This window comes from Ovis canadensis, chromosome 9 (assembly GCF_042477335.2).
Source record: "Ovis canadensis isolate MfBH-ARS-UI-01 breed Bighorn chromosome 9, ARS-UI_OviCan_v2, whole genome shotgun sequence".
Classification (NCBI taxonomy): Eukaryota; Metazoa; Chordata; class Mammalia; order Artiodactyla; family Bovidae; genus Ovis; species Ovis canadensis.
In genome coordinates, this window is record NC_091253.1 from 60,592,249 (window position 1) to 60,617,497 (window position 25,249).

At 43.1% G+C, this 25,249-nt stretch overlaps 1 protein-coding gene across 6 annotated transcripts in view; it reads right to left on the minus strand.

Moving 5' to 3' along the window:
* Positions 1-1,543: 1,543 nt before the first annotated feature.
* The window catches only part of JPH1 (junctophilin 1), an 88,129-nt gene continuing 64,423 nt past the window's right edge, over positions 1,544-25,249 (minus strand). The window contains exons 3-6 of one of the 6 annotated variants that reach the window (XM_069601049.1): positions 22,174-22,292; positions 10,944-11,584; positions 3,993-4,088; positions 1,544-2,215 (exon numbers count right to left, since the gene is read on the minus strand). In XM_069601049.1, coding sequence (XP_069457150.1) covers positions 4,008-4,088; positions 10,944-11,584; positions 22,174-22,292 — 841 coding nt within the window. In that variant the 3' untranslated portion in view covers positions 1,544-2,215; positions 3,993-4,007. Of the gene's footprint in view, positions 3,856-3,992; positions 4,089-10,943; positions 11,585-22,173; positions 22,293-25,249 lie in introns of all 6 variants that reach the window. The other 5 variants (XM_069601047.1, XM_069601045.1, XM_069601046.1 and 2 more) reach the window with 5 other exon arrangements.

Sequence of the window (25,249 nt, forward strand, 5' to 3'; positions counted from 1 at the left end):
GATACTATCCTAAGCACTTAATGTAAATAAGTTCATTTCCTCCTCAGATCCACCCTGTGAGGTCAGTGTTATGGTTCTGCCCATTTTACAGGGAGCACGGATTAGTGAAGAATCCACAATCAGTCACAGCCAAAATTTCATTCATACTATTGTGTTAATCAGTATTCGCTGCATTCTATAATTTTGGTATTTTCTCTTACTCCCATATATCACACCCCTATCGAGAGAATGTTAGTCACTACTCCCATATGTCAGACTCCTATGAGAGACTCCTAAGTACTTCTCCAGTATGTGGGAAAAGAAGGAAATGTTGGACACAGATAATTCGTAAACCTGGCATAATCGAACATAGCCTGATGAATTGTTACACTCTCCTGGCGGATATGCCACGTCCACAGTGCTTGTGATATTGAAGACACAAGTCTACACGTTTTTCCAAAGTCTGGGGTGGGGGGGTAGGGGATGTGTATGTAAGCAGAAGCCCAGGGAGCTGCTCACGACTCTTGAAATAGTTATTGCATGAAAAGGGCACACCGAATATTTTCCAGATTTCCCAACCACACAGTCTTCACCCTAGCTTTTGGCTTCAGCCACTGAAATCTGTGGTTTGGACATGAATCTGGAGTCGGTAATTGTTCTAGCACCCTGTGCTTCTCCTGACTGCTTCAAAGTAGTTTGTTCTCTGTTTTGTTCCTAGAGGATTTGCTAGGAGAGGAATCATCTGAGTTGATAAATCTGTTATGTTTGTGAGGGTCTTTGATGCCTGAGCTCGCAATAGGAGTGACCAATTTGGGATTTAAAGGTGCTGTGGCAGCTTCTTGGGAAGCTGTTCTAGAGAAGCCCTTTTTATTATTCCTCATAGGCTGCAAGTTCTGTTTGCAGCAAGTTTTTTCAAGTGTAAGTTTATTCAAGCTGCTTGTACCTAAGCAGCAGGGGCTAGAGTGACATATCGATTTCTCTGGCCCACAACGGTCAAAAAACTAACTGCAAAGTGCCCGTGCAGGAGATTTACTTCAACTTGACGTTTTCCTTGAAAACAGGAATGGACTTAAAACCTGGGATAAGGCACTAATACAGTTAATGACTCTGGCTGGTGGCTCAGTTGATAGAATCCACCTGCCAGTGCAGGAGATGCAGGAGACATGGGTTCGATCCCTGAGTTGGGAAGATCCCCTGGAGAAGGAAATGGCAACCCATTCCAGTATTCCTGCCTGGGAAATCCCAGGGACAGAGGAGCCTGGGGGGCTACAGTCCATAGGGTTGCAAAGAGTTGGACATGACTGAGCACATACACAATGGAGGCAAAGAGCAGAGCCAAGAATCTTATTTTGCAAAATTACTTGAAAGGCCCAAGGTGAAAGAAACATAGAAAAAAATAATGGTGCAGCACTGTAACTTTCTGCTAGGTGGATTCTTTGAGCACTGTGCTGCGTGCCCCTCATTTCTATTATTAATTTTTCAGCAGATTTTTCTTTCAACACCATCAAAAAATTCCACATAACTCAAGACAGTAATTTACTCTTAAAGGAAACACACCTGCAACTTTATTAATAACCAACTTTTTATTAGAGCAGATACAGTTGTGAAAACTGTACATTATACATTTTGGTTTCAAGGATTATAAATAACGGAACTCGCAGGTAGGGAGTTCTTTTTCACAGCAAGAAACTTTAAATAAACAAAGTCATGTTTTATTAAGTACATTGGCAGACTTCATATGCTGTCCAAAATGTAGAGTACAGTATAACAACCCATTAGAAAGAGCCTTTCATGTAAAATACAGCTGTGCACATTTTAGAAAAATACCAACAATTTGAGCTTTGTTTTAAAAAAGCTTATAAATCATACATATATTTATAAATGGAACCAACATGCTCACTTTATAAACATATCCTTTATTATCTGTTACCCATTACTTCCAAAGCATTACACATTTGAAATAAACACTTACGATTAAATATTTTATTTCATTTTTTTTTAAAAAAAAATCAGCTTTCCCAGCATCAAGAGCTATGGGGTTAGGAAGGAGCAGTGAGAGTATGGAGATCGACACAGGAACTGAAACGTTTCTTGGGTAAAAACGTACTTCCTAGATTTAAAAGTCAAAGGAAAATGTAAAAAATAAATATACAAGATGTAATTTTCATTTGCTCTCTTTCTGCTTTCTTCTTTATTCCATATCGGTCACACCCAGGAGTTTCAACATATTGCACTTCTGCAAAAAACACCACTGGGTTACTGCCCTGCAGGTGACACTCACTCCACATCTGTGCTAACATAGGACTTCTCTCTTCTGCATCGAAATGGTAGCAAATAAGGTAAGAAGAATCTGATTACACCATGCAGATCGTGAAAATACTTAGGAATAGCTCCCTCTCCTCAATGTTTTACCAAGATTAAACGGACAACTTTCCTCTCCTGATTTTCTTTTTAAATAATTATATAAAGCCCACATAGTTTCTCTAAATAAGCATGCTTCTGAGTAATAAAGAATAAATTATAAAACAGCAAAAAAATCAGTTTATGTCAGAATAACAAAGGACTGCAAAAGACAGATACTTAAAAATTGTCTACGCCTTTAAAGTGTGAAATAAAATTACAAAAGGACTATGAAAAACATGAAAGGCATAAAATTGAGAAGCACTGATTGAACGAAGCTTTATGCTCTACCTGAATGTATTCAACGAAAATTTGTAAGTTGGGGGGGAAAAAAAAAGAGGAGCAGTTATTAATAGCATCTTGCTTAACTTTCATGGGAATTAACATAGCCACTGACAAGATTTTATTTGGTTGGTAAAGTACGTCAGCAATGAAACTGAATCCTTTAAACACTGATTACTGCAACCCATGCAACATTTTGACTACACTTCTTAGACTTCTGTTGTCTTTCAGCTTTTAAAATTTAGCACCTCCGAAGTGCATAAATAAATTCATCTCAGTAGCTTTAAAAATGTTTAAGTGATTTCTTAGGTATAATGCCTTCAAATTGCTAAATTTTAAATAGCCTTTTACAGGTTTAGGAAGACTAAAAATGACATGAAGAATGATGTATTGCTATCAAAATAAACACATCTTCTCTAGAATTCTGTTGTTTTCTTTTCCTCGAGATGTGACACGTGTGCTTCCTCCGGCCAGGACCGCACGCTGCAGGTGACCACACATCAGATTTAAGTAAACAGCAGAAATGAACAGAACCGTGCACAAGCCGACAAAACCTTCTCTCCCGGGACGTTCCAGGAGATGAGAAAGCAGCAGGTCGTGGCATAAGACTGGTGAGTGATGCTGCTGCCTACTTCCTCTACTGAGACAGGAGTGAATGTTGGAACCATGGCCGCAGCAACACAATCCTCCGACCGCATTCCTAGGGCGGTCGTTTGTTTCCCCAGCTCCCTACTAGCAACGTCAGATGGTAAAATAGTAAGGCAGCTGTTGACTTCCATCAAAAAAAAAAAAAAAAAGCAGCTCCATACATCTCCAGTTTAGTCACACTCTGCTAGGACAGATGGAGTAGCCAATGCCAAGAACTTCGCCGGATGGGGCTGCTTCAGCAGATGTTAAGAAAGAATGATTATTAAGTTTTGCTCTCCAACATGGTTGCCTGCTTCAGCTCCCAGAGGACCCCACAGCCACAACGCCTTCCCAGGGGGACTGGACAGGTCCTCCGGTTGAATTTTCCATCTTTCTCTCTCTCTCTCTCGTGAGCCCATCCTAATTCCAAGCCTCCTTCCCTGTGTCTGAGTCTGCCTGGAGTGTGCCATTTAAAGGGCTGATGACACCACTGCAGAGGACCGTGGGCTCACACCACTAGTTGTCATGACTTCACCGAAGGGTCAAAACAGTGATATCATTAAGTAACTATGTTGAATCATATTCAGGCGCAGCCAAAATTAAATTGAAGGACAATGCACGGTTGTTAAAAAAAATGTAAATCTGAATAGGGGAAAAGAATGTGATAGATTGTGATTTTATATAGAAATTAAGGCTATTCTTACCTTTCCTAATTCCAATCAAGTTAGAAAGTGAACAAAAAGAATGGCCAACCCGATATTCAACAGCATGACGAGGATGATCATGATTGAATTAGGGCCCTGGAAATGAAACAGAACGAAACAGAAAACTCTAAGTGTCACCTTTCCATGTTAATAGCAATAGTTAAATTAGCTCACAAAACCAATTACCAAAAATACTTAAAAAGACACAACACAGTTGCAGGTCCATATAGTCAAAGTTACGGTTTTCCTAGCAGTCATGTACAGGTGTGAGTTGGACCATAAAGAAGGCTGAGTGCCTAAGAATTGATGCTTTCAAACTGTGGTGCTGGAGAAGACTCTTGAGAGTCCCTTGGACAGCAAGGAGATCAAACCAGTCAATCCTAAAGGAAATCATCCCTGAATATTCATTTGGAAGGACTGATGTTGAAATTTCAATACTTTGGCCACCTGATGTGAAGAGTTGACTCATTGGAAAAGGCCCTCACGTTGGGAAAGATTGAGGGCAGGAGGAAAAGAGGCTGGGAGAGGATGAGATGGTTAGATAGCATCACTAACTCAATGGACATGAGTCTGAGCAAACTCCAGTGGACAGTGAAGGACAAGGAAGCCTGGCATGCTGCCATCCAAAGGGGCTGCAAAGAACTGGACGTAACTTAGTGTGTGAATAACAACAACAACACAGTTGCAGCAAATAAAGCATGAATAACGACAGCAGTTCTAAAAGGTATAAACTAAAAATAGCTATGCTGTGTTTAGATGGAGTCATCTCTGAGCTTTCATACAAAATGAACCTAGTATTGATTAAACCTAAAAAATGACTTAAAAAATAACTGACTTCACCTTAAAACACTGGGCAACAGTCTGGGTGAGACACAGCTCACCATAATGGGTTTAAAACTGATGGGAATTAGAGATGTGTTTTTGTTAGGTGGGGTATAATCTGGACTCGGAGAAGGCAGTGGCAACCCACTCCAGTACTCTTGCCTGGAAAACCCCATAGGCAGAGGAGCCTGGTAGGCTGCAGTCCATGGGGTCGCGAAGAGTCAGACACGACTGAGTGACTTCACTTTCACTTTTCACTTTCATGCATTGGAGAAGGAAATGGCAACCCACTCCAGTGTTCTTGCCTGGAGAATCCCAGGGACAGAGGAGCCTGGTGGGCTGCCGTCTATGGGGTCGCAGAGTTGGACATGACTGAAGCGACTTAGCAGCAATTTGGACTAGGAAGAAATCATTTCCTCATCAAGGCAGCTGGAAACAGGAGAGTGAAATCTGAAGGATGGTGAGGCTGCTCCGGCAAAGTTCAGGAAAAACTCAGGAGGAGGTTCTTTGACTCTTGTTTTTCCTGGTTTTCTTTTTGGATACCATCCTTTTCTTAATGTAAAAACTGCAAGTGGGAAGTTGAACCTTTCGTAAATTACTGTGCAAGATCTAATTTTTAATTTCTCTGCTCACACCCACAGCATTTCAGAAATCAAGTTATATTTTAACAAATCACAGAATCCTATTTTGGTAAGTACCACTATAATAAATACCACACAGTCTAAAGCGCCCCAAATTTACTTTTTTTAAATAAAAAACAAAACAAAACTGCTCTATGACCCATCTGTTTATATCTGATTATGTTTGGCTATCTTTATCATAAAGAGGCATTCTTGGTATTAACTATTAAAATAGTGTCTAATTCTTAAGTAGCATTAAAAGTGCTCTAAAACTTGCCTTATAAGGGAGGTGGGGTAGGTAGTTTTATTCTCATTTTATGGACGAGGCAAGAGTTGTACACTACGGTGAAACTGTGTCAGTCTTCAGATGCTATAATGATGTGGTTTGTGGGGGGTGGTCAGTGAGTAAGGGAGGCTGGAACTGCCATTGGTTAGTGCTCATCTCACAGGGTCCAGGGCTTGAATCCTGTGTCCTTCAAGGAGGCCTCTTTTCTGGATGAGGCCACATCCTCCCTGGTAGAGGTCAGAGTGCCTCCTCTTTCTGTGTCCTAACACTTCACACCTTACTGCCCTTTCTTGTTAACTGCCATCTTTTCCCCTAGACTGAGTCCCACAGGGGTCCTCCTTGTTCACCACTGTGTACCCACACTTAAGGGCTGTCCAGTTCATCCAGACAACCAGTATTTAATGAGAACCCACCTTCCACTTTTCCAAGTACTATAGATGTGGTGGCTGAACAGATATATTCACTGTATTAAATGAAGAACAGGGTGATTCATAAAATCAGGGTGACAGAGAGGAGGAATAAAAATGGGTGTTATAGAGGGATTCTTACAAGAAAAAGCCTAGTTCCTAAACTCCAAGGGAGGAAAATAATTCCTCACAGTGATTATTAGTTCCCTTTTACCAACCTCCAAAAAGGTAAGTGTCTTGCCCAAGGTTACTCAGCCAGTTTGAATGAATTAGAACTGAGATTAAACACCTTTGGTCTGTTCACTTCAGAACTACATGTCCTTCATCTCTATTAAAGTCACAGGCCGTAGTTTAAAAATAATTTACCATCAACAACTTTAACATGGCATTTTCATCGATATCCCATAGTATCAGAAAAACATCGGTTCTTGATAATGATCAATGGGTCTTTTAGAATAGTTGTGTTCTAAATTAATAGGAGAGTACTAACCTGTGTAACTCATTTATGGTTAACTTAGAACACACAAATAATGTGTTAGAACTCAGAAAATAATTGATGATCTTTCAACATTATTAGTTAGGCCGGAGATTACGGAAATGCTATTAATATACATACTGAATAGACTTTGCTCACTGAATGTGTTTAGATTTTCTTAGGAATGTGTTAAGAATTCTGGGATCCTTTCAACTCTTTTGGATTAGTGGATTTCATTTCATAATTCCTCAAGACAGTGAGTGATAATGAAAGAAGACAGGGAAAGTAACGTCAAACCAATATGATGCAAAGTCCAGTGACTTACAGGGGACCCTGAGAAAGCAGAATGATAGAGAAAGTACTTTCAGTAAAGGTGTGCCTGGACCTTTCACTCCCACTCTGAGTCCTTAAACGGTTCCATGAATTTATCTAACTTTTTGAATTGGTTAGTATTTTGGGTTTGTGTATATTTATACAGACATAATTTCTATTGAGTAAGTATTTCTTCCATATATATTCTAATATACACATATATTTATCCTACCAGTATAGCTCCACTTACAAAGGTATTTTTAAAGATGACTCAGTTTAGATAAGAGTAAACTGGCAATAAAAGGCTCAAACAGCCAGGTAAAAAAAATAAATTCTGGGACACTATGTTTAACAGGTGGATATCAAGACATGACCTCTGTGTTCGTCAGACACCTGGGCTGGGTACAGAGTGTAAAGCTTTAAGGTGAAGTCTCATAAATATGACTGCAGTGGCCAGCTGTAGCTTAAAATAGCAAAAAGAAAAAAAGTCAGTCTTGCTTTTGAAGACTGACTGAGACAGATGTAATACAAGAAGCTGTTGGGGCAGGGCACAGTACAAGTCTTGATTAGAAGACACTTTCAGGCAGTTAGAAACTAAAGTGCAGGAAGTCAAACTATGGAAAGAAATTCTAACTCAAGGAGTTTTTTCTTCAAGAGACTATCACTCATTTAAAATTATGAAGAATTTTCTGAAGAGTTAGTACAATTTGCTAAACTTCAAGCTTTTCCAAAAACATGAAAAGGGCAAAAGTTAATTATATGTGTTTACTGTGTGTGTGATTCAGACCTGATCTGACATGGCTGCCTTAGGTTTTTTAACAATTCAGAAGAAAGGTTGGGTAAATCTCAAACTTGGAAGCTGATCAGTGTAACTGCTAAGAGAAAAGTGTGGGTTGTTCTCAGGAGTTGAGTCTCCTAACTAGAAGACCACTCACAAGTCTCTTTGATCATAAGGTTCTCAAGTTGCCATATTGCAAAAATCCTACAAAAATCTTGGCATCACACAGAATGTACTTTCCTGGGACATGAGTCCACATGCAGCCACTGCCCACAGGAGTCACAGACTGGAGGAAGGCTGTAAAGTAATCCTTGTTATGGCTCCCCTTCTCCCAGTGTTAGCCTGTGTCCCCGAAGATTCTCTCTATTTCTAGGAATCAATACCCAGGGTGATCCTGAGGAGGGATCAAAATCTATTGGAAAATACATAGGAACCGTTTATGCTCCAACTAGTGTTGAGGTGAACTTAATAATAGTCAATGCTTTCTGAATACCTACCCTATGCAAGGAACTAAGACCTTTACAAGTTATCAACTCACAACCACTGATATTAATCTTCACAAAGCTTGATATAGGTACAGATGAAGAAACTAAGTCAGAGCAGGTTAAGAAACTTGCCTAAAAGTCAAAGAGCTGGTAAGTAACACAGCTGGGATCTGAACCTATGGTGTCTGGCATAAGTGGCCACACCCTTAGCTAGTAGCCTACACTCTCAGTAAGTTGGCTGACTACAATTCTGCAAATTGCTTGGTGATTCTGATTCAAAGTGGACCTCTCACACTGTCTCACAAAGAGGAACTCAGTCTGGTTTCCCCCCTAATGTCTGCTTTAGTGTGAATGTTTCCACGAGTTTCCAAGTTGTTATTTGTAAACTTGCAACTTATACACTGTCTTAATTTCAAAATTGTATGTAGCGCTCTTTTGTTTTAAAGGTCATTCACTGACTACCTTCAGGATGATTCTGTCACTTTCCTAACTCCTTGTGAAGAGGACTTCCCTGATGGCTCAGATGGTAAAGCGTCTGTCTACAATGCAGGACACCCGGGTTTCATCCCTGGGTCGGGAAGATCCGCTGGAGAAGGAAATGGCAATCTACTCCAGTACTATTGCCTGGAAAATCCCATGGACAGAGGAGCCTGGTAGGCTACAGTCCACGGGGTCGCAAAGAGTTGGACACGACTGAGCGACGTTCCTTGTGAAAAAAACAGTTATCAGGGGTGTGAAAGGCAGCTTTCTGTTATCAAGGAAGGGAAGATTAATTGTTAAACTCTTCACACACAGGCACCAATTCGGCCCTGACTTCCAGCTCCTAACAGAGGTACAGAGCTGCTGGCCGCCTCCTATTCTGGGGTGTCCAAGGGAACCCTAGAGACCAGCCTGCAGAGCTGCACGATGCTTGGCTGACTCCCAGAATCCAAATGTTCTGCACTTCCACGAAACAGATGCTGTTTCTAAACAAGAAGGCGCTAATTCACCAAACATACCAATCAGTAACAGTTTATTACAGGTAAGAACTAGGTAACTCACCTAATGTGAGGGAAACTGGGGAATATACTTTCTCTTAGGAAGTTCTGAAAATCAACTGAACCCACTAATGGGTACCCAAAAGGTATAAACGATATAGCCTTGTATTGTCTGAATTTTCCTCTTGTAAATCAAGCATACTAATACCAATTTATATGGGAAACTTGACTAACCCTATGGATAAATGCTGAAAGCCAAAAGAGAGGTTATCACATTTAACAAATTCAGTAGTAATAACATTCAGACGTATTTAGTATCAGGATACTGATATATCAATGTTAAAAAAAGGCTTACTAAACAGTGAGTCTCAAAGTTACTGTTTTGAAAACCACATATCTATATAAGCACTTGACTCTTGGAAAGTTAATCATGTTAATTTGATTAATTTATATTTAGATAATTAAAAAGGTGAGAATTTAAAGAAGGTGGGAACCCATGTTAATAGATATTAGCAAAATAAACCTAAGAAATTTCAAACATAAAAGTTAGTTGAAAAATGAATTTCAGTGTTAAACCTATGAGCAGACTGAACAGACAAAAGTAAACCAATGGTTATATTCTTGTTGGCCAAAATATTAATCTACACCTTTATGCAAATCTGTCTCAGAAATTACTAGTCAATACTGGGTCAACTGTGGCTTCTTCCCTAAATTACAATCTTTTCCAAAGCCATATGACCAGGTGAACAATTTAATAGAATTTTAAATCACTGAATAAGGATATCAGAGAGCTTTCTGGTTGAATAATAAAAACAGTAAATGGTGAAGACTCATAATAAAACTAGCATCTGTGAGAAAACTGAAATTTTAGGAAGATTTACACTCTAAAGAATTAGAAAACCAAAGCAACTTTCTTAACCAACTGAAAATTTTCACATCTTATACAGGAAAGTAGTAGTTCTGAAAAGCCTGGCTATTAAATAAAATCCAAACTAAACATTTATGAGAATAATTCACAATAACCAGAAAAGACGTTTTGTCAAAAGATGCTGACTGTTGTGGGGTGGAGTCTAAAGGCAAGTTAAGAACTTAGCAAATGGCAGTGGACCTCTCCTTCTGGTTAGAGCACAACAGCCAGCCTCTGGGCCAAGGCCCATGATTCCTTCCCAGCCCCAGCAGTCAGCTGTTGTTACAGGCTGCCCGTTTGTGTCCCCTGCCCCCAAATTTACACAATAAAGCCCTAAGCCGTGGAGGATGGACCTTTGGGAGGTGATCAGGTCATGAGGTTGGAGCCCTTTGACGGTATTAGTTTCCTCTTTCTTAGCCCTGTGAGGACTCAGGGAGAAGGTGGCCCGTGGTCCATGGACCAGGCAGTGGGTTTTCACCAGACCTCAGATCTGCTGGTGCCTTGATCTTGGGACCACTGAGCCTCCAGAATTGTGAGAAATAAGCATTTGCTTTTTAAACCGCTCAGTTCAAGGTATAGTTTTTCGTTACCACAGCTGGAGCTGATAAGACAGCTCCCATGAAGCTTACCGCCACGTGCTGGTAAAGGCTTGTGAAAGTGGAGCTGGGACAAGGCGGTCACGTGAGCCCACCTGTAGGAAGCCTGAGGGAGGTCGCAAATGCTGCCCAGAGAGCCCCTGGTGGCTAGGCTACTGGTGCTAGTAAACGCTACCCTTCACAGCCCTGGGCCTCTTGTCATCATCAAGGCGTTGATCTCCCCTGATGCCACCCAGAAGAACCCAGAGGAGCAGAGGGACAGGGAACCACGTCTTGTACAACTTACTGAATTGGCTTCTTTTTCCAAAGCAGGGCGCACATCGCTGCTTGCTGGGTTCTTTGGTATAGCAAGTTCAGACTTCTTAGCTTTTGGCTCAGCTTTGCTTTCTTTGGCAACTGGTTTTGTCACAGATTTAGGGGGACTCCACTTGTTGGGTGACGGCTTGTGCACCAGTGCCGAGGAAGACTGGCTCAACCCCTCCTCCTCCTCCGTGTCCTCCGGAGGGTGCTGGGGGGCGTTCAGTTTCACGTAGTAGCCGTGGTACTGAGAGTGCAGCTCCCCGTTACTGGGGTTGGGGATGTGGTGGCGGCCAGAGTACTTGGAGGAGGGCACGACCGCCCCCACCTCCTTTGGGGGGGCCTTGGAGGTCAAGGGCTTGTTGACGGCAGCCGTCACCTTCTCCTCAGCCGCGCTGCGTTTGTCCTGGTTGAGTCTCGCCCCTGAACTGGGGTTCTGCTTCCTTGCGGGCTTTGGGGAGGGAGAGCGGCCTTGTCTGGGACTTGGCTCAGGAGACTCTGGGGGTGTGGTGCCTTTGCGGTAGAAGTGAGGCGATTCCTTTGGTGTGGGGGGCTTTTCCGGGACCTTGTCTTCGGGATTTTCTTTAGCATCTACACCTTCCTGAAATCTCTGTTTGATGTAATCTGGGCCTGGGGAGAAAGTGGACAACAGAAGGGGAGGTGATAAAATGAAAATAAGGCATAAAGGCTTATTCCTCTCATGGCTACAGATATATAAATATTTGCTAAATCAACTTAGCTTTTCCTTTTTTTCTCTAAAATGTATTTATAAGGCTTTGACTAAGCACAAACCTGGGAGAAAGATTAAGGTGATTATGTACTTGCCTGGAGACTCCCATGGACAGAGGAGCCTGGCAGGCTACGGTCCACAGGGTTGCACAGATTTGGACACTACTTAGCATGCACACGCACATATGTACCATTAATTTACACTATTTTGACAGCCATAAAGGTGAGACAGTCCTGATTTCCCAAGTAATTGTACTGTTTCCTCCCACTGGCAGAACAGGGAGGCAGAATTCATATGGATGGAGCACCGCTGACAGCACCATAATTAATCTGCACGTTCAAATTACATGGTATAACTAAAATACAAAGTATGTGCTCATATACAAAAATAAACTGACTCATATGTTTAATATTTAATATATTAGAACACTTAAAAATATTAAAAGAATGTTTAAAAAATCATCTACATTGGAGGAGGAGAACATGCATATAACCTATTTTTTAATGACCCTTCATTAAAACCGCCCAGTTAGAAACAAACACCGAAGTGCAGGTTACACTTCACAGGATAACTTACTCAGAGGCCCTTCAGAGTCTGGCTTTGCATCGGCCACATTTCTGCAGGCATCAGAGTTAAGACAAGCCAGCTGTCTTTGGCTCTGCAGTCTCAAGACTTTTTTTTCTGAGTACTTTAGAATTAACAATCACATATTCTTTTTATAAAAAAGAATTCTGTTTTTAAAAAGGGACCCTGGTGCATTGTTACTTTATGGGCAGGTTTAGGGGAGAGTAAGGAGAACTTGTACCACACGCTTGTCCCACCAGCTGTGAGCGCTTCAGGAGGCCAGCATCCGGAGAAGGGAGTCTCTGCAGACCTCAGATGTGCTCCCAGGCACTCTGCCCTTCCCCAGTAGCCTCCCCTGTACAGCCTTTGGCCACCACATCACCTGGCCACCATTTCTCATCAAAGGAAATCAAATCAAGGTCACCTAGTCCAAGTGGCCCTCTTCTCTGCAAATGGGAGGTAGCTGACTGTATCATCTCTGGAGTATCCAAGGGAGAACTCACCCACCAACTTGCTTATAGGAACTGACCAGCTCTTGTCAATTCCAGAGCATTGCCTCTATTAACTTTCCTTCCTCCCTCCATGCCGAGCCCTCACCCCAGGCGGGGCTGAAAGACAGTTATCCCTGATTGTTAAAAATGCATACTACTTCCCTCACAGATGAATGGATAAAGGAGAGGTTTAGACACACAAAACTGACAAAAGACTGAAGCGACTTAGCAGCAGCAGCAGCAGCAGCATGGCCCCATGGATGGACTTGGAGGGCATGATGCTAAATGAAATGAGTCAGAGAAAGACAAATGCCATATGGTATCCCTTATATGTGGAATAAATTTGACATATAAGGGATAGCATTTGTCTTTCTCTGACTTATTTCACTTAGCATCATGAATATGTGAAACTAGCAGGCTCACAGGTATAGAGAACAATCTTGTGGTTACCAGTGGGGAGGGAGGGAAGGCAGTGTATGGGTCGGGGAGTGGGAGATACAAACTACAGGTGGTAAGACAGGCTCAAGGATGTACTGTACAACACGGAGAACATAGCTAATATCTTGGAATAACTGTAAATGGAAAATAACCTTTAAAATTGTATGAAAATAAAAAAATTACCGATTAGTCACGTTCTTCCTGGGATGATCTGAATAATTATTTATTGTGAGATGGCCATTTATTATACAAGGTGTTTTCCAAAGTGTTAAGCCTCACGAAAATCCTAGCAAGTGGGCATTATCCTGATTTTACTGATATGGAAACAGCTGCAGTAGCTGAAAAACCCAAAGTCACACAGCTCCTGTGGATCCTTAACATAAAATATCACGCAACATGTAATATATTAAGCCCAGAAATGAGAATTCCCAAGGGCCCACATTTATAGATTGCACTAAGGGACAAAAGCATAAGAGTTCTATCTCACAGTCCACCCTGCAGATGATAAAGCCACCACTCGGCATTCAAACTTCCCAAACAGGTCAAGATCGCATGTCAACAATCGAGATTTCCTTTCTAAACTTAAGGTTAAGCGCTCTCTTTACAAAAACTGGCAATTTTCTTTTAAATCCACTAAATATGACAGTATGAATTCTTGGCACAGAGAAAGTTATCTCGCTTGGCTATCCTATCCCCTCTCCAGGTGAACGTTCCCCACCCAGGAATTGAACCAGGGTCTCCTGCACTGCAGATGGATTCTCTACCAGCTGAGCTATCAGGAAAGCCTGAAGAAAAAGAGGCAACTGCAATTATTCAAAACGTGCCGTTTTTCATTCCAGCTCCTTCCTTGGGGCTCTGACTACACCATTACCACCAGGAGAAAGCAGCATGAGCAAGCAACCCTGGAAGGGGAGGTTTCTCATCAACAGGCTCGCCCTGACTTTCAAAAACCCACGAGAAGAATTTATCCTGGTTTTTCACGGAGAAGTCCCTCATCTACTGCAGACTTATTTTCACCCAACACCCCCTCTGCAGGATGCTGATGGCATATTTTCCCCCACCCTTCAACGCCACGTTTCATCAGACTGGTTTCACTTGTGCTTCACTTTCATCCAATTTTAGAGCATGACTGAAATACCCATCTAGGCATGGTAGTAAATGTTCTGTGCAAAGGTAATTAATAGGCAAGACTCTTAAAGCCAATGGATTTCCCCCTTAAAGTCACCTAACTCTGAAACACAAATTACAAAGTACTTTCAATGTCTTCAATCCAAGGGGTAAGTGCAAAAGTTATTTTTGCAGACCTTTCTATCTTAAGATTAACGCATATGAAAAGCTAATGTCTGACTTAAATACACACACCAAAAAGAACAGGAATAAAATAGACTCTGGCAGACGTGGCTAGTTATACATTCTTAAAGTTGGAAGAACAGAGTCACTGAACCACAGGAAATAAAGCTGTCATAAAGCCCGCGTGCTTCAATTTGAAAATGTGAGACTGGAACCACGATGCTTAAGAGTTTAGGGTTTATCTGGGTAACCACTGGTCTTACCTGTGTCTACTGCTGAAAGCAGATGAGAAGCTGAAATGGGAACTGCTTTGACAGGTTCCAGCAACGTGACAGCTGCCAGCAAAGGATGAGACTGCTGAAATGCTAACAGCGGCAAGAGGTTGTTTATTTGGGAGGAAACTCAGTCAATTGAGTGACAGTGGGTCCCAGAAAAAGAATGTTTTAAAAATTAAATTTATATTAAAGTGATATGCTTTAGTTATTTGGAAAAACAACAAAGACCTATAATACCTGAACACAAAGCCTAGTTGCAAATACTTTTTGTAAAGGGTAAATAGATCTCCCCCTACCTCTTAATTTATGCCATTGTGAATAGGCCAAGCTGAGACTGATCTGGCCCCTGGAGGATTCTGTATTAATGGCCTCACAAAACTATATTCTGGGTTCCACTGAACATATTTACTGTTTATTAACTCTTAAATACCAGTCTAGCCAACTCCTTTAGATCTGTAGACCTCTCATGCATTGCTTCTTATCTTAAATGTCTTCCGAAAGGCATTTTCACTTATGCCCATCTTCTCAGACATGGTTTTCAGGCGTATTCATTCAGCTTTATCTACGGGGCTTCTGATGATACTCAGAATCTGTTGAGCTCAGAGAATTTACTAGCACCACCTTTCAGATTAAAAAAAAAAAAACACAACACAATCTCCCAGCTTTATTACCCGTTAAAAATTGGCTGGATGAGAGAATAAACATACTTCAAAGCAGCGTTCCCCATGAGCTGCCTAGCAGAGGCGTGTGGGGTGTGATTCCCAGAGAATTTAGTAAGTATTAACTGAAGCCTAGAAATCTTGAGGTTTAATAAATGCTCCAGGTAACTCTAATGTACCCAGTGCTTGCATTTAAAAGCATGGCAAGTTTGGGATGGACATGTACACACTGCTATATTTAAAACAGATAACCAACAAGGAACTCCTGGAGAGCACAGGGAACTCTGCTCAATATTCTGTAATAACCTACATGGGAAAAGAGCCTGAAAAAGAATAGACATATGTATATGTCTAACTGAATCACTTAGGTGTGCACTTGAAACTGACACATTGTTAATCAACTATACTCCAATATAAAATAAAAATAAATGGGAAAAAAAGACACCAGAGTGAGAGACCTTGAAATAAAGACTTCTGATTCCACACACAAAAAAATAAATTTGAACAGTATGGCAAGAAGTATGCTGACTAGAGCCAACCTAACTCCAGCCTTCCTCACCTGCATCCAGCTGGAAATGGTTCCAACATGGCATAGTCAACTGGGGACTGGCCAGCTAAATGAGGATGCAGACTTAGATTTTCCAGAGTCAGATTAGGTGCTTTTAAAGCAAAATGTCTAACATAGTGTGGAGGGCAGGAGTTTTTCCTGGACAGGTTTCTTGGAGGGCGCGTGGTGTGCCTGCGCTCGTTCTGTGTGGTAACGTGTGTCCACGCCGCAATGCCAGCACCACAGAGCTGATGAGATGCCACGGTTCCTTAAAAAGACGGGTCAGAATATTGCCAGGGAAGAATGATGACAAGTGCTGTGAGCTGTTGCAGTCAGCATTTTGGTCTGTTTTTACAGACAGTATTTCTGAGTCCTTAAGGGATGCTTCTCGGGGAAGGCACTGGCACCCCACTCCAGTACTCTTGCCTGGAAAATCCCACGGACGGAGGAGCCTGGTGGGCTGCAGTCCATGGGGTCGCTAAGAGTCGGACACGACTGAGTGACTTCCCTTTCGCTTTTCACTTTCATGCATTGGAGAAGGAGGTGGCAACCCACTCCAGTGTTCTTGCCTGGAGAATCCCAGGGACGGGGGAGCCTGGTGGGCTGCCGTCTCTGGGGTCGCACAGAGTCGGACGCGACTGAAGCGACTTAGCAGCAGCAGCAGTATTCCATGGACATGAGTTTGAGCAAACTCCAGGAGATAGTGAAGGACAGGGGAACCTGGCATGCTGCACACAGTCCATGGGGTTGCAAAGAGTGGGACACGACTGAGTGACTTCCCTTTCGCTTTTCACTTTCATGCACTGGAGAAGGAGGTGGCAACCCACTCCAGTGTTCTTGCCTGGAGAATCCCAGGGACGAGGGAACCTGGTGGGCTGCCATCTATGGGGTCGCACAGAGTCAGACACAACTGAAGCGACTTAGCAGCAGCAAGGGATGTTTCTGGGAAGAAGTCAGAGGTCACCTGCTAACTGATGTGCCACACAACACAAAACAATGACACCGAGCACATGTCAGGCCCCCACACGGAGAGGTTATGAGTTGCTGTTGGCATGAAGGCTCTGAGCAGATACAGCAGATGGAAAACAGTGGGGCGTTCAGCTAGTTCTTCATAGGTAAGCCTCTGTGAAATGGTGGTGGGCACTATGAAGACCCCCTCCAGGGCAGTGCACATGCTTGTAGCAGCATCAGAAGTCATTACATGGAAATTAGGTATTTTTGATGGGGACTGTCAATCACTAAAAGAAGACCAGATTGAAAGGTTTTTTAAAAATTATACAACTGATGGCAGATCACTGTTCTATATGGAAAGACTTTCCCAAAGGACTTTAGAGTCCCATCCATTATTGTACTGCAACTTAGAACACAACCGCAGCACTCCGGTCTGCAAGTTATAGGACACTTAGCCAGGGTTGTGCACACGGCAGGCTTTCAGTACACATGTGTGTCGAATGGGATACAGTGGGATACACAGGTGGTAATAACCAGAAGTCCCACGCATTACTAATTTCTCATCAACTAGTAGATTATTCCATTTCCCTTTCTCTATGAAAAAAAGTTATTCCAAATTTGGGGTCTGTAACGTGAGTTTAGAAGTTATCTATTCCAGGAAACATTTTTTTTCTTAACAAAAAGTACATATTAATAATATGTGTTAGTGTGTCTGACTCTTTGTGACCTTATGGATTATAGCCTGCCAGGCTCCTCTGTCCGTGGGATTCCACAGGCAGAAGAATATGGAATGGCTTGCCATTTCCTACTCCAAGGCATAGACAATTCTTAGGACTTCTAATTCATACTAGAAGTGTGAGCTTAGTTGACACTGTCTCAAAGTAACCTATACCAAAAGACTTCACTTGAAGTAATCAACATATTCTGTGCATGTGTATGTAACATACATGCTCTTATACCTCGAACACTTGTGTCTCCTGCCCTCACAAATTCAGATGTTGAGGCCCTAACCCCCAGTGTGATGTTACTTGGTGGTGGGGGCTCGGGGAGATAGTTTAGCTCATGCGGGGAGACTCTCATGAGTCTCATGGGCTTAATGGTCTTATAAAAACTGGAAGAGACACCAGAGTTCTCGTCCTCCAGGTTCATGGACTGGGGAAATGCCGTCTGCCAGCCAGGAAGAATCACCTGAACCCAATTTTGTTAGCATCCAGATCTTGCAATTACAGCTTCCAGAACTAAGAAAAATATCTGTTGCATAAGCTCCCATGTCCATGGTATTTTGTTGTAGCAGCCCAAGTCAATTAATACACATGCTTAAACCCAGGAAGACGAAGCTTGTGAGGCTGTTGCTTGGGTCACCTCCCAAGAGGGCTCTACATAATATAGTCACCTATACTATGTATATACAATATAGCCACCTATACCTATGTATACATAATATAGTCACCTATACTATGTATACATAATATACTCTATATAGTCTACATAATGTAGTCACATTTGCTTTTTCCACCCATGACCAGTCACACCCACAACTGATAAATATCACTTGAAATAAAAAAATAAGGCATCTTGATGGAAGGAAACTGAAACAGTAGGGGGTAAAAGAGCCACACACAGAGTTTCCCAATTACCCTTCGCCATGTCCAGCTCCCCACCACCTCTTCCGTGACCATCCCAAGTCCTGTCTCAGCTTTCCTGGCTCAGAAAGCCCGTTTCATCAGCCCTTTGAAACCGCGCCATCCCTCAGGGCTGACTCCCGTTGCCGAAGCTCACAAGACTGACGTGTGACACCAGAAGACCAATTCATCAGTTCACAATGAGCGAGGTGAATGTCACAAAGGCCGGGACCAGCACTGATGCCACCAGGGCACGCTCTCCCCACTGGCAGACCTCCACGAGAAGCTTGACCAAAATTAGAAGGTTACTGGTGGCGGCGGAATCGAGACAGAGGCATGAGATGAATCAAGTATCCAACGGCATCGGGCTGAGCGCGCCTGTTGCATCCATTTCCTCACTCGGTTGATCCTGCCAATAAAGCCATACACGGCTGGCTACCTCTCCCCGCGTCCTTCCCCATAACACAACGTCCCTGCCAGTGCAACTACAATGCTCCAAGGTCCTGGCCACAGCATCGCTCTCCTCTGGATAGCGTTCGAATGGACACTGCGTATTTTTGCCTCTGTGACTCTTTTTTTCAATACTACTTTGGGTGACCAAGCCTTGGTAGGTTCTAATACACTAAATCAGGTCACAAGGAAATCTTGCTGAACTACAGACATACTACCTATCATGTATGATCACTGTATACGTTCCTGTGCTGTCTCACGGGCTTATTTTAACATTCAGTTGTTGCTGTTCAGTTGCTAAGTCGTGTCCGACTCTTTGCTACCCCATGGACAGCAGCACGCCAGGCCTCCCTGTCCCTCAACCACCTCCCGGAGTTTGCCCAAGTTCATGTCCATTTAACTCTCAGAGGGCAATCTTATTTCTAAGTTCTGGGGGTATGACTCACTGTGTCACTCTTACTCATGGCAACTGAGGTTTCTGTGTGTGAATGCAATTGTCTACATACATGAATTCAACTACACACACGAATGCAATTACCTACATACACGGTCACATACATCTATTTGAATGCCTTTTATTGTTATAACCACGCCCTTTGAATGATTAAGCTATTCCACATGGCCACAGTTTTTAATGTGCATTTATTTGCCTGTGCCTGGTCTTAGTTGCGGGATGTGGGATCTAGTTCCTTGACTAGGATCGAACCCAGGCCCCCTGCACTGGGAGCACAGAGTTTTAACCACTGGACCACCAGGGAAGTCCCTTTTCTGTAGTTTTTAATTGAACTGTAGAATAATACAGATTTGAGCTAAAAAGTGTAAGACTGAATTAAGATGGGAAACTTCTGAAAATACTGCTGGCTCCTGAAAAGAGGTAACTTACCATGAAAGTTCAAAATATTAGCTATGACAGACATCCTTTTTTCCAAGGGTTAACGACTTCTATGCATGACACATTCATTCCCAACAAAGGAAACATTTGTGTCTGGGATATGTAAATGAATCGCGCAGTCTGACTCAGAAAAAAGTACTTGAAAGCCCTTTCAGAAATGTCTATCCAATTTGATCACCCTGGGAAGAATGCACAGTGGAAAGCATGTTATGCTCCCTTGAGAAGATCAATAATACTCAGTACAGAAAAGGCTTTCTATACAGTTGCCGAAGGTAGTGCTGGCTGTGGGTCAAAGGGGATCACTGCCACCCCCCCCTTAGCTCCTGTCTCAAATAGACCCCTTGTCATCTTGTGCTACTGTGATGTATTTATTACTGAGGGACAACTGGCTTGTGTGACGATGTTTTAGCTACGAAAGGGTGGAATGGCATTTTCCCACAAAATTTTCCCCCCTCCTCCAATGCTTTAAAAAACCTTTTAGTCTGAAAAATTGAGATGACCTCCCCTATCATTTACCTCCTGTTAACACCGACTGGCAATCTCAGGGACCCCATCCCCAGCGGAGTGAACAACAAAACCAAGCAATTACCATCTGCAGACAATAGCGAGTTTGTTTGCTTCCACAGCAGCTCAAGGCTAGGGCTGCTTCATGAAGCTGCTTTGTCTCCCAACTGCCCAGCTGCTCCCAAGAGCATCACTACTGCAAAGGGACAAGAGGGTCCCTCCAGGGTGGCTGAATCCCCTCTTCAGCTCTCACACCCTACAACAAGCAGTTCCCAAGGTGCTTAGGTCTAGGGATGTGGGAATTTCCAGAGAAGCGTTTATTCCTACCCCCCAAAATGGAAAATTTCCCTTTCCTAATCAAACAAGTATGCATTAGATGATTTCAGTCGACCCAGAGACGGGACACAAATGAAAATAGAATACAACACAAAGGATGCACATGGAAGAAAACATCCGTTGCCACTGGTTCTCTCCCTTGAACTAGTACAGAACTAGTCACTCTATAGTAACTCGATCACTCTGCAACCGAACCCAGCCCTGTCCCAAAGTGCTCTCATAAAAAGAGTCTTGTTAACATGGCCTTTTACTGTCTTCACCCTTTACAGAAAAAAAAAAAAAAAAAGAAAAAAAACTCCTGTCCTTCCTTTCTCATTCTCCCGTGCTATATTACAGTCGATGTTCTAGTTTCTACAGGAAGCCTGCTCTTCTGCACACCGTGACGTACCTTGTTCATGCAGCCACACGGATGCCCTGTGGCTTCCAGTACCTTATCACCCTCACTGGAGCCAAACGGGTAATGGACATACGTGTTGTGCAGGGTGCTAGTTATCCAGCTTGATTAACAGAAACCAATGTGGAAAAACTCTTCACCAAGAAAACAAATTTCGATACTTAGAAATTAAGAACATTTCTTTTAGTCTCTTTGCCTGGAAACCTGTTGATCCCTTGAATCAACAGGAAGTTGTTTCTAAAACTATGGAGAATCAATAAAATGGCAATTGCCACCTTTTCCTATAACACATATTAAACATAATCCTATAACATCCTGTAATAAAGAAAGGGATGGAAACAGTCTACTAGGAAAGCTCTAAGGATTGAGTTAAATATTTAACCCTACTGTAACTATCTGCTTACTGCTATGGTATAATGTTTGAGAGGCAGATGATCTGGGTTGATTTTGTGTGTGTGTGGCTGTCCCTTTCATTTCTTCCATCATGACGTACATTCTCCTCTTAGTCTGCGCAGAGGCAACTGTCTTTAAGTGGTGCATTTCTTTATATCCCAACATTCCTTTGAGGTGTATTAAAAACATTAGTCCAACACTTACTAGTTGTTTTCTTTGCTAATGTGATTGTTACAGGTGCCTGATTTTGAGGTATTTGTTTTAGCACCTGTGACAGACCCCAACACATTAACACAACTGCTTAGATGCTTCTCTTAGATTCTCATCTTGTTTATGCTATCAGTTGGAAGTTTGCTGCTCTGGGTGGGAGAGCAGAAGGCGAGGGAGACGCACTGGGGAAGAACAAGCCAGAACTCCAGCACTAACACTCAAGACTTCAGACATGTGTTACACTAAGCTCCCAATTTTTCTGTAGTCCTGCTGAAATTCAGGGGGCACAGATCTTCAGATTATAAAGAAAAGCAGGCGAAAGGAAACCAGAGGCCATGTTCCTAGCCCCCTACCCTCTCCTATCTCAGCAGGTCCTACCTGCTCCTACCTGCCCCCCACCCACTGCAGGTTCTACCTGCTCCCACCCCCCACCCGTCCTGCATCCCCCCGACCAACAGCATCGCAGGTCCCACCTGGCTGGTAGAAGTCAGGCGACAGCTCTCGGGCCACAGCTCTCGCGATGTCACACTCCTGGCGGGCGGCCAGCGCGGCCTGGTCTGCGGCGTCGGCTTTGGCTCTCGCGTGGGCGGTCCTACGGAAGCACAGAGGGTGGGTCAGCAAGAGCGGCGCCCTGGTAATTACACAGGACCTGCAAAAATGGTCTGCGGGGCAGGCGGGGCGGGGAAGAAATGCTCAAAGTGACCCTGGCCCCACACCTGCCGCAGGAAGTTCTGCACTCATTTCGCTGTGAGACGTCAATGATAAGGCGGATGAACACCTGAGAGCTGCCTCGATCCTTCTTGCAAGGTTGACGAATGTACATGGAAGTTATGCACGGCTTGAGGCAAAGCTTACTGTTCAAAACGTACAGGATCAAATCCCCTATTGACTTGGGCTGGGGGTGGGGTTCTCCTTTTCTGTCCCCACAACCATGGAGAACAGGACTGGATCATGCAAATTAGTATAGAGCCCATGGATTTCATTTCTCTCGTAGAGTCAATGTAAGGATTTGAGCAAGAAAGGTCTGCCCAGCGGTGTGCTAGTAAAGAAGCTCTCTGGGGAACAAAAAAATAGTAAAACTCTGATCTGTAGCATTGACTGACTGCTTTTTTAAAAAATAACTTTTTTTGTTTTTGTTTTTTTGGCCATGCTGCGCACCATGTGGGATCTTAGCTCCTTGACCTGAGATTAAACCCGAGCCCCCTGCACTGGAAGTGAGGAGTCTTAGCCACCGGACCATCAGGGAAGTGCCAGCACTTATTTCTGTGGTGTATTGAAGACATGCTCCCAGCACGGCCAGGTCATGCTACCAGTGTGATTTGCTGAATGTGTAGCTGGGAGCAGACCTACACCATGGGCTCCCCTCTGGGTCTGCTGGGAGAATGTGTCCAGGATGGTCCATTTAGTTGCTCTTTAAGCACATTTCTTGTGTGAAACAAAAAAGGAGGAGAGAAGTGGAGCTGCAGAGGAGGAAAGGGGTCTCTTTCAGTCTACCACCTTCTCCCTGGCCCAATTCCTTACCCACTGAAACCTTTGCTCTTTCTAGAGGACTAGGGCTGGGAGAAAGGAAGCAGGGCTAAGAGTGGGCCTCCCTAAGGCAAGACTCATGGAGACTGACATCTGCCTGCCCAAGAAGAGGGGCTTGGAGGCTGAGACTGGGTCATCCACTTCCAAAGGAGAAGATCTTGTCCAACTGGTATTTAGATGATGACCCTGGGCACCTACTTCCTATAATTTTATAAACTTCCTATTTTCTTTTATTAGTGCTAGGCAGGGCTATAATAACTAGTAGTAAAAGCTTAGAAAGAGTCTAAAAGAGGTGATAGCACTCATTCCAGAGAGAGCAGGAGAGGAAATGTTGGGAAATGGCATTGTGTCCTAGCCTGGGAGGACAGAGTCTGACCTGAGGATTTGGGGCTAAATGCCCGAGGCCCCATTCTCCAATTACCTTTGCTAACTCCCTGCTCACATCCTGTGCTCTCAGGCAGGGGCCCATTTCACTCCTACTTAGGACCTAGCTGAGCTTGGAGGCTTGCTGCACTATAATATGAAGTGTCATGGAGATTTTTATTTTAGGGATTTTTTTTTTCTTAGTTTTGGTCCTCTACTATATTCCCACCCCTTCATGGATCACATCCTCGTCGTGGGGAAGGGGCTTGCATAACTCAACGAAGCTATGAGCCATGCTGTGCAGAGCCACCCAAGATGGATGGGTCATAGTAAAGAGTTCTGACAGCATGTGGTCTACTGGAGGAGGGAATGACAACCTACTCTAATATTCTTGCCTGGAGAACGCCATGGACAGGAGGAAAATGCAAGAAGATAAGATACCAGATGATGAGCCTCCAGGTTGGAAAGTGTCCAATATGTTACAGGGGAAGAGTGGAGGGCAATTACTAATAGCTTCAGTAAGAATGAATCGGCTGGGCCAAAATGGAAATGACACTCAGCTGTGGATGTGTCTGGTGGTGAAAGTAAAGTCCGATGCTGTGAAGAGCAATACTGCGTAGGAACCTGGAATGGTAGGTCCATCAATCAAGGTAAATTGGACATGGTCAAGCAAGAGATGGCAAAGACTGAACATTGACATTTTAGGAATCAGTGAACTAAAACGGACAGGAATGGGTGAATTTAATTCAGATGACCATTGTATCTACTTCTGTGATCAAGAATTCTTTAGAAGAAATGGCTTCAAGCTAGGCTTCAGCAGGGTTTGAACACAGAACTTCCAAATGTACAACCTGGTTTTCAAAGAGGCAGAGGAACCACAAAATCAAACTGCAAAGGAGTTTCAGAAAAAAATCTATTTCTGCTTCATTGACTACACTAGAGGCTTTGACTGTGGGGATCACAACAAACTGCAGAAAATTCTTTAAGAGATGTGAGTACACGGTCACATGTAAGCAGGTCAAAAAGCAACAGTAAGAACCAGACATGGAACAATGGACTAGTTCAAAATTGGGAAAGGAGTATGACAAGGCTGTATTCTGTCATGTCACCCTGCTTATTTAACTTATATGCAGAGTATATCATGCAAAACGCCAAGCTGGATGAATCACAAGCTGGAATCCAGACTGCCAGGAGAAATATCAACAACCTCAGATATGCAGATGATACCACTCTAATGGCAGAAAGTGAAAAGAAAGTAAAGAAACTCTTGATGAGGGTGAAAAGGGAGAGTGAAAAAGCTGGCCTGAAGATCAAGATCCTGACATCAGGTCCCATCACTTCATGGCAAACAGAAGGAGAAAAAGTGGAAGCAGTGACAGATTTTCTTTTATTGGGCTCCAAAACCACTGTGGACTGCGACTGCAGCCACAGAATTAAGAGATGGTTGCTCCTTGGAAGGAAAGCTATGACAAACCTAGACAGTGTATTATAAGGCAGAGATATCACTTTGCAGACAGAGGTCTGTATAGTCAAAGCTATGGTTTTTCAGTAGTCGTGTACAGATGTGAGAGTTGGACCATAAAGAAAGTTGAGTGTCAAATTGATGCTTTAAACTGTGATGCTGGAGGAGACTCTTAAGAGTCCTGTGGACTGTAAGGA